We start from the raw sequence: 18,132 nt of genomic DNA on the forward strand, positions 1-18,132 counted from the left end.
TGTATTGAATAAATTAGAGGATTTCTTACATTCTTGGTACAGTTGAGTATTTTCCATACACATAATTAGCTCTAAAACTGCACAAGCTGAATTGCTTCCAGTTTTTGCAAACAATTTGGGCTTAATATAAACAGAGCCTGATTTCTGAATTAGCAAAGCTGCTCCTGGCTACTTATGGGGGAAAAGCGCCCCGGAGCACAGTCTGTGCGGGGCAGTTCGCCCCACGGGTAGTGGTGAGTCCACTTCCACTGGAGAGAAGCACCTACGCTCCCTTGGCCCTCTGCTTTGCACTCCGGTCCTGCCAGTGGTATCAGTTACAAACACGTTGATATACAGTACATTTCACAAGTGGGTTTTTTTTGATCAGTAACTAAGTTGATATTTAGCAGATACATATTTAATAGTTTCCCTTTCATTGCACCGCCGAGACAGAAGAGAAATGCATCAAACCATTTTCTCCCTCAACAAAACAGTTGTGGAAATCTCAAGTACTGTGGGATGTCGGGTCAAGTTACAGCCTGAAGTCTCTCCTTCAGTCCTAAATGAAGTAGCTACCCACTCATTTCTGGCACTAATTCCACAACTAAACGGTCATTAGGATGCGCGAGCATAAGTGGAGAAGAAAGTCGGGCCGGTGACCCTGCCGACCACCACCAGCGCCTCAAGGCTATTGCGTGTGGACGCAGCAATCCACTTCAACCTCGCAGTTACAAACGCTCCAGCGGCCAACAAAGGGAACGCCCGTCCTGCGCTCCTCGCTACAGACAAGGAGAAAAGTGACTGCAACGGATGCGATTTGTGACCGTCCCCTCCCCGAGGGGATGCTTCTGCAGCGGTGGTTCCAGTCAGGTCAGGCGTACGGGAGTGCCTTGCCTGGCTACACACTGGAAATGGTTATTCGCACATCAGGAGGTGACAATAATACTTTGCGGACTTAATTTCCTCTCTCCTTTCAAATGTTATTTTAAATTGGGGATAGAGCTGCTAGCTGCTGACTGCAATTAGACAGAATACTGGCCTAACTGTCCAAGGTATTACCATCGCTCTCTCTCTTTTTCTCTGTATTTTTTAAAATATATATATATATACGCACACACGTATACACACACAGAGGTATGTGTGTATATATACATATATATTTGTTCCAACAAATATCAATGCATGCTTGTACTCTGTTACTTCTCAAACCAAGAGATCTTGGTGGCCACCTCAGCAGACATCCACATCTCCTTACGCCATTCCCCGTGCGGGCAGAGCGGCGAGCGTGCCTCACGGTTAGCTGGAGCCGTATGTCCGGCCATCGGTGCCACACAGAGCCTGGGGGCACGGGCAGGAGAAGGCTTGCTGTGTGTGCAACAGGGGCTGGCCAAACCAGTGGGATGGCTGCCCACCTGGCCGATGTTGGAGATGATTGATCCAGGATCTCCCAGAGAGAAAAACACATGTATCTACAGTTCAAATTGAAAACAAGTTACGTAACGGATGGATTCCTGTCTTCTGCTCCTCAGGCACAGTTCGGTCATATTACGCACTAACTGTGGCTCATAGTAGGCTTTCACATTCTTGGGAACGTGGCCTCACAGACACTTAGCAGCAAGACAGACCCGTGCGCTTGCATGGAGAGAGGTTTCATTACAGACCTGCTCTTGGCTCGGTGCAAACTGAGAAGGGCTGGCAAAGGTTACTTGTTTACTTTTTGTTATTACCGTCAATGAAGGATCATTTCGGAGTTTTTTTCCTGATTTGTGGCCAGACTGCTGAGCGCTTCCTTTGCTGTTGCAATGAGCCCTGCGGTGCCTGCCCCGCCGGCAGCAGTCCTCCTGGGCTGTGCCTTTGTCCGAGGACTTGGCCGGAGCAACAGCCGTACTCCAGCAAGGGAGAACAACAGGAGGGCAGAGGGACTCAGAGCGACGCTGCCAGAAAAAGGAATATGCCATCATGTTTCTGTCCACTCAGCTAGCGACTGTTCCTGCTGGCCTTACTGCTGTTTTCGCCTTGTTAGCTGGTCTCTGGTTTCTACCCCACTGCTTCCACTGACTGAACTTGGGTCCACACCAGGGCAGAACATTTCTGCGCATTTATGGTCAGCTTCCATTGAGGATTTCCCAGTCCCGGAGTACAGTGTCTGAGAGTTTTGTGTAGATACATTCTGAAATCACCCATTTGTGATCCAATATGACTCCAAGGAAATAAAGTAGCTTGTTAATAAAGAACAAGAGTAAAAAATAAAAAAAACAAAGAAGATTTGGCAGATGGCTGTGAGAGGAGAGAGATATTCAGTGCTCTAAGAACAAGTCAGAGTGCTAAACCTGGCTCTGCCACCAACCCCCACGGTTCCTCTCGGTTTAGGACATCTCGGTTTCCCCTCCTATAAAACGGGGGGAAAAACACTAAGATTTACTTACCTTAGAGTGATCAAAGGACATGTGATTCTAAAGCACTTTGAGGAGGAAGAAAAACTGCCTATTTCCAGCTGGCATCATGTTTTCCACTTAGTGGAGTCTCAGCTACCTGCGAGTTTGGCTCAGGAAGGTCTGTGTATATATCGAGTTGCTGAGCCAAAAAAAGCCCATTTCATTTTTCACACATGCAAGTGGAAATAAGGAGGGATGTCCGGGAACCGGCAGCGCTTCACTGGTGCAAAAAGAGAATCAGGCCAAACCACGTAAATTCCTCCTTCCTTTATGTTCAGAGGTGATCATCGACCCCCCTGCGACTCGGCATGTTCTGGTTTGTTCATATTCCCATGGGTTTGGGAGCAAGTTTTGCAAGCACAGTAGAGTCACTAATTTTGACTGTGTCTGGCATTGCCTTGGAGAGACTCACGGTCATTCTACAAGTCCACAAGAAACAAGTGAAAAATGTAACTCTGCACTCAACACACACATACACAGTGTCGCTGGAGAAATAATAGTGGATGTTAGGTGCTGGTCAATGGAAATAACTGAGAATGCTGGATCTGAGTTTCTCCTGCATGACTGATAACAGTTGCCTTGGGCTGGACGCTGTGTTTCAGCGGCTGAGGGGCAGTGGTGCTGGTAGCGCCATGGGCAGATGAGGAAGAGTTCGCGCAGTCAGTACTGAAAGAGGATGACCTAGCGGGAAAAACGGGAATCGAGCGTTAGCTGCTTTCAGAGGCAGACAGCCCTCGCAGTGGAAATGTGTTTTCAGGGACCAGCAGAAGAGACATGTGCCCCGCTGCGGCAGCGGGCGCCCAGGCAGCCGCTTCCCCGTGGACAAAGCCCTCTCTGGAACCACTGTCTGCCCAGGAGCCACCAGCCCTGCCCACGGAACGGCGCCGGCGGGGGAAGGCACAGGCGGAGGTAATGGGACTGTGGCAGCACACAGCCTGGGAGGGAGGTGCACCTCTGGGCACGCCTTTAGCTGTGAAACTATATCATACTGGGCAACACACTGAAACCAGTATTTATTTGCTCTGTGATACAGCAGCTACCAAGAAAAATGAAGACCATTGCCAATGGTCCTTACTCTATCCGCCTCACTTGCTAATCATCACAGGCTTCCCTCAAACCGCTATACCTTGCTGCTCTGCAAATACAGTGTCTGTCCTTGCCATCAGTCAGGGGAAGCAGCCACTGAGCTGGTCACAACTCGGTTCTCCCACGGCTGCTGCGCTGGGTACCCCAAGAGGAGCGGGGGTGTGCGCCCCACGTGCAGAAGGAAACAGAGACTTAGCATTTACATGTGTTTTCCCAGGATCTCAGCTATCACTGCTTTTAAAAAATTTTGGATGTGGAGAAGGAAGCTGCTTCAGATTTCAGGAATTAAACATGCAAGTGATTGTTTGGAAAAGGAGCTGGTTGGGGGGCAGCTCCATGTCCTGAGAACCCGGTTCTGCAACAGCTGCGAGCAAGTAATTGCATTTAAAGCACAGGAACTACTTGCTGCAGTGAAGCTTCTCTGAATGACAGCACCAGAACTGTATAATATTTCCTGAAAACTCTCCAGCTTGCTGTGCAGCTATCATGACAAAATGGTAGCATTTAGACTGAAAAAGTAACTTCGCTGTGCCCCTGCTTGTGCTTATCGAAGCAGAGCTCAATAAGCTACTGTTGCTGCACTGAATAGAGATTTGAAAAGAGATGCTGAGAACTTCTAACAGTAAAGACCAAAGATTAAACCAATAAGAGTTGCCAAAGGCTCAGTGTTTCCTCAAAATGAAGCCACTTAAATTGGGATCCTAAATAAAATCTTATGAGCCTAAGCATGTTTCAGAAGTCTTGCCCCCAAATAAGCTGCGTGTTAGAGCAGACAGCTACTTTAAGTGCTGAACAGAAAAATATCAATATGCAATATGTTTCCTGGCCAGACATTGTGAAATAACATTCCTACTTCAGATATTGTAACAGCCAGTTGTTATTTTTTTAAGCAATACTGGAATCCCCGAGAAATGAATCTTTCTTATTAACTCATGGAAAACTGGAAAGTCAGCACATGCTAAAGGTCCCCCCCGCTCCATCGCTAACAGCCAGTCGCTGCTCGCACTGACAACGCGTGCAGACAGCTGAGGGACGGAGCAGGAGAACAGAGCTCATCATTGCACACGGGAAGGGGAGAAACCACAGAGGGGAGTTCAGGCAGGAGGATGTCAAAAGCCTCCAGTGAATGCAGGCGCAGCATCCCAGCACATCACAACAACGAGGGGTATTCAGTGAAGAACAAATGCCATTTTGACCAACAGTTGGTACATCGATCTAAGGCCCCCAAAATTAAGAAAAGACACATGAGCGGGCAGCAGCTGCCAGAGGTCATGGAGAAGCAGTGATGCTGACAAGAGACGGCAGTGGCAATGATGTTACACAAAAATCTTTGCTACAGTTGAGGTTTGGCCCCAAAGCCTGAAACAGGGACTACAATTACCTTCTCACCCCTATTAGATAGTGGTCCTTCCATGTCTGCTTTGAGGTGCACTGGTGGAGCAGTGTAGGGAAGTCTACAGTGCACTTGTCCACACTGTACCTGACCTGTGGATGAGAAGAGGCTTCAGCCTCTGTTACTACAAACAACACACGCCCTGCAACCGGCACGGTCAGGCTTCCACCAAGGAGCAGCTCGGGACACGCGTGGAAGAAGAGGAGCCCGGTGAATCAGGCGGAGGCGCAGCAGGAGCCACATTTTACTACGGCCGCGTGGGCAAGGGCGGAGAGAAGCCTCACAAGAGTCACGGAGCCAAAACCTCCGTCCAGGCATGACGAAAGCTGCCTGCCACTCGCAAATGATTCACCGGCACTTGGCAACTGTTAGAGAAAGCAACTCTGATCTTGTGAGCAGGAAGGAGACCACTTGACCACCGAGCTCAAGAGGGCACATTCACACCTCTTCTCCATGACAAAGAATACACAAGGAGAGCCAAGGACCAGTCAGGTAAAACCCGGGCAGTGACTTTCCTGGGGATGAGGTATGGAGGGAAAGAGGCTGCAGCAGCCCCCTCTCCCCTCCTTCTCTCATCTGGGGCTTCCCCGTGAATGGCGCTTCAGAAAATCCCAAAGACAAAGTTCATCAGACCACGAGGAGGAGGAGGAGCATGTGCACCAGCCGTGCGCCCGCAGTACACGGGCATTTTTGACAGCGCTCTGTGCCGTGGTGCTACCGCCTGCTCCCAGGGAGCACCCCACTGCCCTGCCGTCCCCCAGCACCCCGCTGCCGGAGCCCTGCGAGCCGGCACTTACTTTCTATGTATCCATGCAGCGTCACCATCCGGGCTCGCTCCGGGCTGCTGAAGGGCGAGTAGTGAATGTCATCGGAGAGCGAAGAAGGGATGCGGGACGGGGGGGCTCCCGAGGGCGGCACTGTGTGCTGGGGGGTGTGTTTTTTATGGCGGGCTCTGCAGTTTTGAAACCAAACCTGAAACAAAAGCAGCGAACCCTGTGTCAATGGAGAGGCAATTGGATTGAAGTGTGGTCCTTCACCAAGACCCTATGATGGGTATCTCTTCCAAATATTTTTAAAAAAGGAATTAAATTTAGAAATCTGCACACTGAAATACCTCACCAGCATTCCACCAGCTTTCGTAGTTTTGTTTTACACTCACTAGAGCAAGCGTTTTGTCTCAAGATGGTACAGACATTAGGGTGCCCAAAGCGGCATCTCTACTATTAATTTGCCTTGGTCAAAACCAACACCGTTCTTTATTAGGGTAAATAAAACTTTCAAGCTTGTTGCAGGAGTCACTGGGTGAAACACCCTGACTAGGTGATGCAGAAACTCACGTTAATGATCACACTGTTCCCTTCCACACTAAAATAATGTTAATGGCAAGCTGCTCCCTGGGCTCGAAGGGCTGTGAAAGCCCTGGGTAACAGCACCAAACCGGCCAGGGGAGCGGCCGGGTGGAAACATCCCCTGTACCCGAGCTTTGGCTGGGTTCATCCATCCCTGCAGGCAGAAAGCCTCATCCCTGCATGGCTTCCACGGCAAACGATGGGAGCACCCTTCAAGGTCTTATTTAGATTTTAACCTTCAACCCCAGCTAGCCTGGCCTAAAAGCACGGCCAAGATCAGCTGGGAAATGCGCGAGCATTGGCGAGGCAAGGCGAGACAAAACCCAGTAAAAGCTTAGACTAGGAGATGATGTGACTAGGGATGATGAAAACAATATTGTTTTAATCACTTGTGCTTTATTGTATTCAAAAACCACATCAGCAGAACATTAAAGCTGAGAAAAGAGTGTACTGTGGGACGCAGCCCTACTCCATCTGAGCAGCAGGTATGAGCCCTCTGACCATATCTCACTGCTTCTAATTAAAGGAACAGTTAGGGGATTACATCCTAGAGTTAAAACATGCAGGGGGGGGCGGGTATGCTAATGTGATGATTTCTTTCTTATGCTTTAATTTTTGAAAGATAGCTGGGAGTAAAAATCTTCTCCAAGGCTGAGCGAAGATCAGCTCTCTGAGGCCGCGCACGCTGGACCACAGAGAAGGAAACAGTCGTAAGCATTTGACAAATTGTTTCCTGTTCAAAGCGCCTTTAAAAAATATCCACATAAAAAATAGCCCAGTGTGCAGACTGCTTGATCTTTAGCTAAACGAAGAATCTCAATAACTGAGGCTTGAGCCAGATTTTCACACACATGAAATTTAAATGTGTCATTGGCAAAACAGTCCTGGATGAAAGCTCCAAATTTATTTTAATCACTCATGTTTTTATTGCATGCAGAAAGTATGTCAGCAGAAGATTAAAGTGAAGAGTATAAATGTCACCGAGGGGCAAAGCTGGGCTGTCTATGGGGATGGCGAGCTGGGAGTTGCCGCAGGGGCATTTCTCTCAGTCCCTACGGCACCGCTCTCCCTCCCCTCCCGAACAGCACAAGCATGGGGACTTTCCTGCCACCGCTTCCCCTGGGGCTGCAAAACCCTTTTTTTCTTTAAGGTTCTCAATCCCAACGCTTCCCAAAGCAGCTGGCTTTGCCTGCTCCCGGCGGGGACGGCTGCTGGCTGCTGGGGAAGCGCCCGCGCTGCCCGCGCCCATTGAGCTCCAGGGCAGCATGCTAACGGCAGCTTTCCCACCCTGCGGTTTATTGGGACTGGCTGGGGTAATGTGGTGGGGTTTTTTCATTGCATCATAAGAGGGAAACAAAAATAGAAAACACATGAGCAAGACAGAGGAAGGACGGTGTTGGCATCACTACGGGACCCGGCGAAGCCAACACGCCGGTGAGGCAGCACGAAGGGGCTGGATGCTGCAAGTCCCGGGTTCGATGTGTGGGAGCGAGGGGCTGCGGGAACGTGAGCCCTGTCTAGCACCAGCCTTTTGGTGCACCCCCCTCTGCCCCTTTCCTCAGCTCTGCTTGGGGCTGCTCGGCCGACGGTGCCCGTGCCCTGCCCGCCCCTGGCTGCCCCTCACCTGAATGACTCTCCGACTCAGCCCCGTCATGTCCGCCAGCTTCTGAAGCGTTTGTGCGTCGGGGTTGTTGTCCTGAGCAAACTGTGCCTGCATGACCTGGGGGGGAGAGGAGAGAGGGGGTCAGGATGAGGCCGGGGAGCCGCGGCCCCTCCAGCCCCCCCGGCCCAGCCCCGCTACCTGCAGCTGCTCGGCAGTGAAGGAGGTGCGGGCCCTCTTGGCTGGCTTTGGCTGGCTGTCCTGCTCCGAGGGCACAGCCCCCTCCAGCGTGATCCCGTTGCCTACGAGAGAGAAGCCCCGTGCGCCGCAGGTCAGAAACTCCCCTGCTCACCTGCCTGCCTGCCTGTCGCCCCCGCGTGCAACAGCCGCTCGACCGGGGGACAACACGCCTGACATTGCGGCGTGGGACACCCGCAGCATCCTTTTGCTGCGAGCAGTAGCAGAAAGAGCGGAGCACCGCCGCTCAGGAGCTGCCCCAGGCTGCTGAGCCCCTCCAGGAGACACGGCCGGCCCCGAGGAGTTAAGAAAAATGCAACAAGTTGGTGGAAGATGCGGGGAATGAGGGATGGGGAAACAGCAGCAGGAAGGTGGATTTCAAGGTGATGGCCCGCTGGCCCTGACTCACGGTCACCACTTGGCCGCATCCTCCAGCGAGCGGCTCAGAAGGGGACCCTGCCTCCACCGGGCTCACCAACATCCATCACTCCTGCCCCGTGCTGCTCCCTGTGACCCCGTCTTCCCCTGCGGGCACTGCCTCCATCAGTCGTTTCATTTGCTCAGAGCATTTCGATGGGCTCTTTGCTCCTTTCCCTGGCCCCAAATCCTCCCAGCACCCTGACCTCCTCCTCCTGGCTCCTGGAGCAGCAGCAGGAGCAGCGCCGTCCCCATGGCTTCGGGGTGCCCGTGATCTGAGCAGCAACCACACTAAGGGGGACGCGCCAAGGTGGGGACTATCCACCCACTCGCCAAGTACAGTGTCGGGGTGAGCCCAGCCGTGCTCACACAGCTATGGAGCCTGTGGGGAGGGCAGCCGGAGCCAGGGTCCCTCATTCCTCACTGGAGTCTCCACTGCAGCCCGTGTCGTGCCCATCCCGGCTGCTCTCGGTGGTACGGGTGACGCACCGATGAGTGATGGATGAGGGAGGATGCCTGAGCGGGGCTGGCGCTCGCCCCCGCTCCCAGGATGCGCCTGCACAACCCGGCGCTCGCTCTGCAAGCTGGACTGGGCTGTGATTGTCTTGGCTTGAGTTGAAGGACTTTCTCATATAGTTTGACTTGTTCTTTTAGGATGATGAATGGGACTCTGACTTCAGCAACATCTGTTTATTTTTCTTGTATGTAAAACCTCATGTGCAGAAGAAATTGCTGGGTAATTACTGGAGGGGGGGAGCGCAGCCCTCCAACTCCACAGCAACTGTAGCTCTCCAAAGCAATCCCATCCCCTTCTCAAAACCAGGGGACACTTGGACACAGGTACGCATGCAGGCCACTTGCCATGTGCCCCAGCACTGCCCCAACACCCTGGGGCTCAGCCCATACCAGCAGGACCCTACAAGCGGCAGCAAACTCACCGCCCCAGCCCTCGGCTGGGGTAACAGCTCTGCAGGACCCCCCGGCACCAGACCCTACCATCCTCACACCAGCCTGCTCCTCCAGGCCACGCGGCTTCTCCCCCTCCATCCCTGCTCCCTGCCGTCCCTGCTCCCCGCTGCCTCGCTCGCGCCTCCGCAGCAGCCGACCATATGGACCAAAATGCCGCAAGCCGCATCCCGACCCGGCACCCTCCCAGCCCGACTGGGCACTCTGTTTTCATCCTCTTACTCTAACACTGTAAACAGAAACACTGATTATTTTCATGTCAGGTTGTTAATGGTTTCCACATGCTGCACGGGCCGGGACACGGCGTTTGCCTCCCCGTGCCCACCAAGCACTAGTGAGGGGCACAGAGGGCTGGAGCCCTGCTCCCGGCCAGGGGCGATGCCCCAGTGCAGCCCCGGCCACAGGAGGGTCCTGGGCTCAGGAGCGCGTGGGAAGGCAGCCCCGGGCACTTCCCTCAGTGACTCTGCGGCTGCACAGCATCCCTGGGCAGCCTCCCCTTGCCCGGTGCAGCGCCCACGTGATAAAAGCAAACAGCCTCGCAGACGTCGCAGCCATCGCTCCCCACAGGCACGAGCGTGGGAGGGAGATGGACCAGGCCTCGGCCCCAGCCAGCGGGGCAGGACCCGGCTGGACTGCCTACTGCCCCAGGCACGGCCGAGCTCCCGTGGCACCAAGCCCAGGAGGCTGCCTGCTTCCCCGAGCTGTGATCGCTGCCACATCAACGTATCTCAGGTGCTTTCCGATGCAGGACAGCCCCGGCACTGCCTGGCCTCCCCGTGCACCATGTCGGACGAACCGCACTGATTCATTCCTCCGAGCACCTCTCTGGCCGCTGCCATGCAGGAGGATGGGGCTGGGCTGTGCCCAAGGAGAGGGGGGTGCTGCACTGCGTGACCTCGGTGTCACCAGTCCAGCCCTGGTGGGAGCGGGACTTGATTGGGAAAGCAGAGGCTGGCCGGCTGGTCATGGTGTGCCGCGGCGGGGACGGCAGCATGCAGCGCAGTCCAACTGGGAGCGGCATGTCCCTGGGCGGGCAGGGTGGGTGGAAAATGATAGGAAGGTTTTTGTCGGATCGCCAGCTTTCCCACCTTCTAGATTTATGACTCACAGCCTCAAAATCCCAGTGGCTTCCTCACTCACTGCACGCGGCGCGCCGGGCTGCGTGGGACCGGGACCGGGACCGGGGGCTTGTCCCCGGCATTGCCCACGGCACACAGGTCTCCCCCAAGCCGCGGGCGCTGCCGGGACATTGGCCACTCCCAGGAGCCCTCTGCCAGCCCGGGGCCTCACGCTCAACCCCCTGCGGGGCCACCCATCACCCCCTTTTGGCGATGACAGGACTGGCCCCGGCACCCTGTGATGGGGGTCACCATGGGGGACAGGGACGGCCCGGGGCAAGGCCGCGACCGCGGCATTGGGGCTGCATACCGTTTTCCGCTGCTCGCTTGAGGTTCTCTATCATGGTGTCGTAGTGAATCCGGCACAGCACCTTCTCCTCCACCAAGCCGAACTCCTCACCGGTGGAGAGCTGCCGCTTGCAGGAGAAGCAGGCGAAGCAGGCGAGGTGGTAGGCGTTGCCCCGCGCTCGCCGCACCCAGTCGCTGGCGTAGATCTGCCTGCCGCAGCGGGCGCACTTTGTACCAAACCGGCTGCGGGAGGAGAAGAGGCAGGGTGAGGGCAGGCAGCACAGTGCCGGGGTGTGGGTGCTGCTGCCAGCCCCATCGCTCACCCCGTCCAGCCCAAACCCCACAACACTGAGGCGGGGAAAGGGCTGCAGCGAAACCGCCCCACCAGTGCCATTCCCCTGCGGCAGGGTGGCATGGGCAGTGGTGTGGGCAGCGGTACAGGCAGGAGGCAGGCGTGACTCGCCGCATCCCCGTGGCACCAGACGTGGCCAAGGGCCTGAGGTGACACAGCGCCATGAATCAGCTTCCAAGCCCATGGGCTTTTTATTTTGATAACAGCCAGTGTGAGACTCAGATGGAAACTGTGTCAGAGCGGGTTGTCTCCCGTTGCCATAAATCAAAACATGTGTTTTCTCCTCACACGTACAGACGCGTGCATCTGCTTTTCCTCCTACGAGGAGGTCTCCTCGCTGTGAGAGGACGATGATCGCACTTGAGTGAGTTACACTGGAAAGTAGCTCAGTGCAACGAAGAGGCAACAAGGCAGCCAGGATCCCCGTGCCGGGCGCAGGACGTTTGCGTGCGCTTCTGAAAAAAACCCATTTCTGTCAGGATGTGCCGGCTGAGGGTGGGCGATTCATGGGGAGCAACAGACGTGGCCCCCACAGCCCCGTGGCCTTGGGCCAGCACCTGCCAGGAGGTGCTGCCCACAGCGCAGGCAGGGTCAGGCACGGCCTTGGTTTGGCTTCTGCATTTTAGTATTACTGCTGCTTAAAAAAAAAAATGCAATGAGCAGCAGCAGCAAGAGCAGCAGGGGAGAAGCGAGCATCTCTTCTGTCACCGCAGAGCTGGTGCTGGCTCCAACACAGCCCTGATCGCAGCCCTGCTGTGCTTCCCCGTGCACCCACCGCCTCGGGGTCCCTGGGGGCTCCCACCCGGCCCCACACCGCAGCCAGGCCCAGCACGCTCCTGACCCCCGCACTGGCCAGGGAGCGGAGCCACCGCCACCCCTGCCCGACCAGCTCCAGCATCTCTCAGCGCAGGCACAAAACACCAAGAAGAGCCGACCGCACCAAGCGGCAGGAGACACCTCGCACCGCAAACCCCTCGGTTTTGGCTGGCCAGAGCAGCCCCAGCCACTGCAGGCGGGCAGTGGAACAGCCCAGGTCAGCCCACCACAGCCAACGCACACTGCCTGTGCCCGACCCGACGCCGCAGAGCTGCTGCCCGCTGTGGGCTCAGCAAGATGCAGAAAGACCGTCCTGTGCTGGAATTACTAATTGCAAAACTATTTGGGAGGAAAAGAAAGGTTTAAATTTTTCAGCCTGACCATAGCTGACCAAAAAAAAAAAAAAAAAAAAAAAAGAAAAAATAAAAGGGCTGCCTTAGAGAGGACATTTCTGTGCTGAAATTATACAGAGACTTAGCTAAGAGACTTCACTAATTTACTTCAGATGGGAACATTGTAAACTGACTTTGTGCCAGCTAGTTTATATAAACGCACAAACAAAAGAACTGTATTAATTTTTTATTTAGAAGTAAAGATCATTCCTGTAAATTGAATTACTTTGAACAATGTGCTATGTAAACAATCGTACTTGCTGAACGGTATCAAACGAGGGGCAGGCTTACCGAGCTAATAGCACGTGGTAATCGCCGCTCCCCGCTCGGATCACAGCCTGCTGCGGGGAGGGGGGGGCACAGCACAGGAACGGGCACGTCCCGGCGCCTCTGGGACTGAGGGGAAACTGAGGCACAGGGCACCATGCAGGAAAGGACGCACGTCCCCATCACACACCAGCTGGGATCTGGGGGAGACGCCCAGATGGCCCCAGACCCACAGCACGGTGTCTCCCCAGGGCCAGGCGGGAGCCCCAGGTTGGCGGCAGTTCCCAGGGAGTGGGGCAGGGGCTGCCGAGGGCGCGGGGGCTCCCGGGGCCGCAGCAGCCAGCGCAGGCAGGGGCTGACACCACTGTCCCTGCAGAGCCGTGGTGCGAGCAGCACCCAGCGAGAGGCCAAGCCTTGGCAGCCAGATGTGGGCACGGGGGCTGCGCGGGCAGCAGCACCGGCAACCGCTGATACTGCGCCCGCGGCTCTTGGCCAACACCTGCCTCCGGCACCAACCGCAGCAATCGGGTTTTACAGAAACCAGGCTGAGCTGGGGCCGGGCACAGGCACCCGCTGTCACCCAACAGAGACTGCCACCGCAGGGACCGCCACCGATGCAGGAACGGGGAGAGAAATGCCTGCGAGCAGGCTGCCCCGACCTGTCACCACTGGAAATCACGGCTCAAAAATAAAATAGACTTTAGTTCACAGAGCTTGCGGGGCAGCAACAGCCCAAAGAGCCCCGTCCACTCGGGGTGGCAGAGCACCAGGTGAGGGGTTCCCCGTGGCTCCTGCCACCTGTCTGGCGGAGATGGGGACGGGGACGCACTGCAGCAGGAGACGCAGAGCCAGAGGCTTTCCCCAAGCCCAGCACTGCAGCACAGGTCGGGGCATCACCAACATCTGCCGGAGTCATCGGCTCACACCCCACACACGTGGTTTGTGGTCAAGTGAGTGGATGCTGCCGGCTCTCCACGACGGTTAGCGCCAGGAGATGGAAACTGCCAACAACATTACCAGGAAAGACTCATCCCAGAGAGACTCCCCCAGGGGTGGCCGCAACATCTGGGGAACAGGAAAAGCAGAGGCGGGAGGACGCCCTGGTGTGTCCTGGTTCTCACATGTCGCTTGTACCCGGGTGCCGCAGCTCCCTGAGCCCTGCTGTCCATCCCCCCCTGCGGGGATGGGGCAAGGGACACCCAGTGCCCAGGGCCACAGTTCCAAATGTCCCCATCCCCTCCCGGGCCTGCTCTGTAGGAAGCCCCTAGCACAGCCCCCGGAGTCAGCCGCAGCTTCCAGACATCATCTCAAATCACACAGCAGACCAGCGGCGAGTTGCCGCAGCGACTCCATCTCCGTGCTGAGCCATGGTGGTGCTCGAGTGGGAGCACCATCCCAGTGGGGCACGATGGCGAGGGGCGATGGAGGCCACCTGGGCCACAGCCGGGCCACAGGCGCCGGGCCACAGGCGGCACAACTCTTTTGCTGTCCCAGCCCCCAGGGACACACGCAGGGGCCAGCGACCCCACGCTCGCGTGCCCAAGGGCTGCCCAGTGAGGCAGGGAGCCACGGGGTTCACAGCGGGGCGCTGCGGGAATCACACCAGGATCACACCGGGCCCCCCTGTGACCACAGCCATGGGAGCTTGGCCACAAGCAGCCCTCACATCGCCTGGGAACACAATGTTCTGCTCAATGAGCTCCAATTTTAATTTGGTTCTCCTCGAAGCGCTGGAGCCCTGGATGCCAAATGCAATTATTTGACAAGACACAGGAAACAGCAGCGTTCGCTTAAAAACGCACACGAGGCCGCGGAGCCACGGCAGCGCCAGCACTTACGCAGCCCCTCACGTGAACGGGGAAGGGAAGGTCGGACAGACCAGGCGAAAACACGCTCACCGTCGGGCAGCGGTGCCTGCCCGGCAGCGGGGCAGTGCCCGGGGACGGCCCCACGCTTGACGGCCCCCCAGCCCCGGCTGCCCGCGAACAGCCCGACGGAATTCCCGGGGAATTAGCGCTGGTGCGATAAAAGCCGCCGTGTGCTCCATGCAGAGCGCATCCCGCCGCCCCTTCCCGTCTGCCTTGGCTCCGAAGACCCGGACGTGTTAGGATGGGTTTTCTGCTTTGCTTCAGAAAAACCCCAAACCCCGCACGCTTCATCTGCAGCAAATAATAAATAAAAAAAAAAAAAACCACCTCAAGAGTCAGATCTGCCCTTTGCCAAGTGCCGGGTCCCGGCTGTCCCGGGCTCGCCAGGCTGCGAGCCAGGATGCTCCCGGGGACCGGGGCTGGGCGAGCGGCCCCGGAGCCGGGTTTGCCGGGGGGCTGCCGGGGGGCGCCCGCCCCGGCCCCGGCGAGCGGTTCCCGGCCGCAGAACCGGCACCGACGGCAGCGGCGGCGCGACTCAACCCGGCGGGCTCCGCCGCGGCTGCCCCCGGAGGCGACGGGAGCGACCCCCGCCCGCTGCCCCCGCGGGCTCCGCAGCGGGACCGGCCCGGGGCTCGGCCGAGGGTCGCAGCGAGCCCCGCGGACCCGGGGGCTGGGGAGAGCCCGCGCCCGCCCGGCTCCGAGCGCTGCCGCTCCCGCCGCACGACGTTTCACCCCCCGCCCCCAAAAAAAAATATCCAAGCCATATTTTTCACCAAAAAGGCAAGTGCGAAGCGCGGTGTGGGAGCCCCCCCGCCCCCCAAACCAGCCGCCCGGGAATCGGCGGCGTCCTGCGGCGCCTGCGGCGATTTTCGTTTTAGTTTTCCTTTGGCATCCCCGGTCCCCGGCGGGCAGAGACCCCGCGCAGCGCCCGCTGCCTGCGCCGGGCGGGGGGCGCCGCTCGGGGGTTCCTCCCTGAACGGGTTTCTTTTTAACAGACGTTGTTCGCTGTATTTGCTCGAGGGCAATTTAGAGATCCGGTCGCTACTTTGAAACCGCCTTTGGAAAGGTCCACTCTTAGAAAAAAAAAAACAAAACCGAAAAACATTAACGGCACCGGAACGGTTGTTAATTAATGAAAAACGCTGGAAGTGCCCCGAAGCAGCACAACGGCACCGCCGACGTCCCAAAACCTTTCTGCCGAGAGCGATGGAAATGTCGGTGAAATAACCAAAAAAATAGCGGTTTAAAAAAATAATAACAAATAAGACCCGGGCAGGACGCGGAGCGCCGCGGCCCCGCGGGGACGGATCCGGCCCTCGGCAGCGCTCGCACCCGCCTCCAGGAACCCGAGGAGCCGCGCAGCCCGCGGCGGCACCGAGCCCGGCGGGGACGGGGGCTGAGCCGCGGTTTAGCGAGTATTTGGAGACACTCACAATAAAAAAAAAAAAAAAAAAAAAAAACAAAAAACCAAAACCCCCCAAAAAAACCCCAAAACCGCTGGAGAAATCTCAAAGGTTTTTCCTCCCGAGCACGCCCTGCCCACGGCACCTTTGTCCGCGGAGGCAGCCCCGACCCGCTCCGCCGCGGCGGGAGGATGCTGCCGGGCCCCCCGCGCCCCTCGCCGGGGTCATTCTCATCGCCCGCCCGCGATTCCCCTTCCTCCCGGGGCAAACGGTATTCCCTCATCCTGATGAGATGGGGACAGTCAGAGCGGGGAGCTCTGATGTTTAGTTAAACGCCAGCGAGGAGCTCAGGGTCCTCCATCCCCTCGCGCCACTCCTTTGGGGGAAAATTCGTGGTTTCAGGTTTATAACCAAAAGGCTGTCGAAGCCAGAAACTGCCTCCCTGCAGGACGCGCTCCCCCGGGGGATGCGGGTCCGGACCGAACCCGACGGCGCCCGGCGAGCCCCGGCCCGGCCGCAGGGGCTTGCGCTGCCGGGAATTTGTTTCGGTTCTTTAACACGCTCCCGCCAAGGACGCTTCGGCATTGGTGATGCTACGTCGCAGACAGAGGTTGCTAAAAGCCGTTCGGCACCGCAGACCCTTAGGTAGGCATTCACCCTCCTGGCAGAAGCCGGGGCGATGCCGTTCCGCCAGCATTTCCCCAGGCGAGGGGACAATTCCCCGCCGCGCCGTCCCCGCGGAGCCGGCGCCCAGACGCTCCCGCCGCGGTGCCGAGGGGCGCCGGGGCTCGGGGCGGCCCGCACAGCCTCGGCCAGGGGGCACGGGCACCCCGGCAGCGAGGCGGGGGGGGGGGGGGGTGTCAGGAACCCCTCCGGGAGGTGGTGCAGCTGCACCCCAAATCCCCTTCCTCCCCGTGCCCCGAGGGGACGCCTGTCCGCCGGGCTGCTCCGGGGAGCCCGGCGGCTTTTTCAAACCTTCTCCCCGCCAGCGCCGGAGCGGACCCGGCCCCTCGGCAGCCGGCGAGGACGCTGAGCCCCCCCGGAGCCGGGGCTTCAGCGCGGAGCTGCCCCCCAGCCCGTCTCCCCTACCTGAAGTAGTCCATCTTGCAGAAGATCTCCTTGTTCTTGATGTAGCAGCTGTGCTGCTGCCGCAGCGAGGTGCGGCACACGGAGCACTCCAGGCAGCGGACGTGCCAGATGAGGTTGTTCACCTGCGGCAGAGAAGGGGCTGAGACCCGGGGCCGCCCGCCGCCCCCCGCCGCCCCCCGGGGCCGCCCGCCGCCGCTCACCTTGAGCAGGTACCGGTCGAGGATCTCCAGCCCGCAGCTGGAGCAGACGTTCTTGCCGGCCGACGGCGTGGAGGAGGAGGAGGACGGCGGGGAGCAGACGGACGGTGTGGAGGGCGTGCTGGGCGCCGAGCGGGCGTCCTCCTTCTCCAGGGCGCCGGGCAGCGGCTCCCCGTCGGGCTGCGACTGCGGGCAGAGCCGCCGCGGGGCCGTCAGCCGGGGCCCCGCCGTCCCCCGCAAGCCCCCGGCCCGGAGCGTCCCGACGGGTCCCCGCAGCCCCCGGCCCGGAGCGTCCCGGCGGGTCCCCGCAGCCCCCGGCGTCCCCGGCCCGGCGGGTCCCCGCAGCCCCCGGCCCCGCAGCCCCCGGCCCCGCAGCCCCCGGCCCCGCTTACCATGGCGCGGGCGTGCGGGTCGAGGCAGCGGGCGCTCCCCTTGGGCAGCGGCTCCGGCGGCATCACCTTGCGGGAGAGAGCGGGAGAGGGAGGCTGCGGCTCCATGCGCCGGGGGAGCGCGGGGCACCCTATATAAACCGCCTCAAAACAATAAATAAGAACTTTCTAGTGGCCATTTAAATCCTTTGCAACAAAAGCTGCGTCTCTTTAATGAAGCAATTTGAATGTGGATTGAATTCTCTCCCTGCCTGCACTTAACCCGGGCCTCTTGAAGTAATCGCTCGGTTCCCATGCGAGCCAAAGCGCTGAAAAAACCCCACAAACTACCTGCAATTAGAAATTGCCGTAAATGCCCGAGATAAGAGGTACCCAGAGTGTCAATTCCGGCTGTCAATCAGGGAATCCATCAGGCCACCCAAAGAATTGCAAATTTGATTTTTTTAATGGTAGTAATTAAAAATCGAAATTCTTCCCCCTCTCCCTCCGCC

General features: G+C 57.8%; 1 protein-coding gene across 4 annotated transcripts; it reads right to left on the reverse strand.

Moving 5' to 3' along the window:
* Positions 1-21: 21 nt before the first annotated feature.
* On the reverse strand, positions 22-17,749 carry LHX6 (LIM homeobox 6). Of its 4 annotated transcripts, none has more exons than XR_012996753.1 (10): positions 17,645-17,749; positions 17,256-17,438; positions 17,056-17,177; positions 10,891-11,111; positions 8,044-8,144; positions 7,867-7,962; positions 5,691-5,865; positions 4,882-4,985; positions 2,406-3,095; positions 22-2,179 (listed from the first exon to the last, which is right to left on the reverse strand). XR_012996753.1 is itself a non-coding variant. In XM_076355213.1 (9 exons), the coding sequence occupies exons 1-9, from the start codon at positions 17,747-17,749 to the stop codon at positions 3,075-3,077; spliced, it is 1,128 nt and encodes a 375-aa protein (XP_076211328.1). In that variant the 3' UTR covers positions 22-3,074. The 4 variants fall into 4 exon arrangements, 2 of the variants coding, with proteins under 2 accessions (XP_076211328.1, XP_076211330.1); XR_012996752.1 differs by having other exon boundaries at positions 22-2,198; XM_076355213.1 differs by having other exon boundaries at positions 22-3,095.
* Positions 17,750-18,132: the final 383 nt, after the last annotated feature.

Source organism: Aptenodytes patagonicus, chromosome 18 (assembly GCF_965638725.1).
Source record: "Aptenodytes patagonicus chromosome 18, bAptPat1.pri.cur, whole genome shotgun sequence".
Taxonomy (NCBI): Eukaryota; Metazoa; Chordata; class Aves; order Sphenisciformes; family Spheniscidae; genus Aptenodytes; species Aptenodytes patagonicus.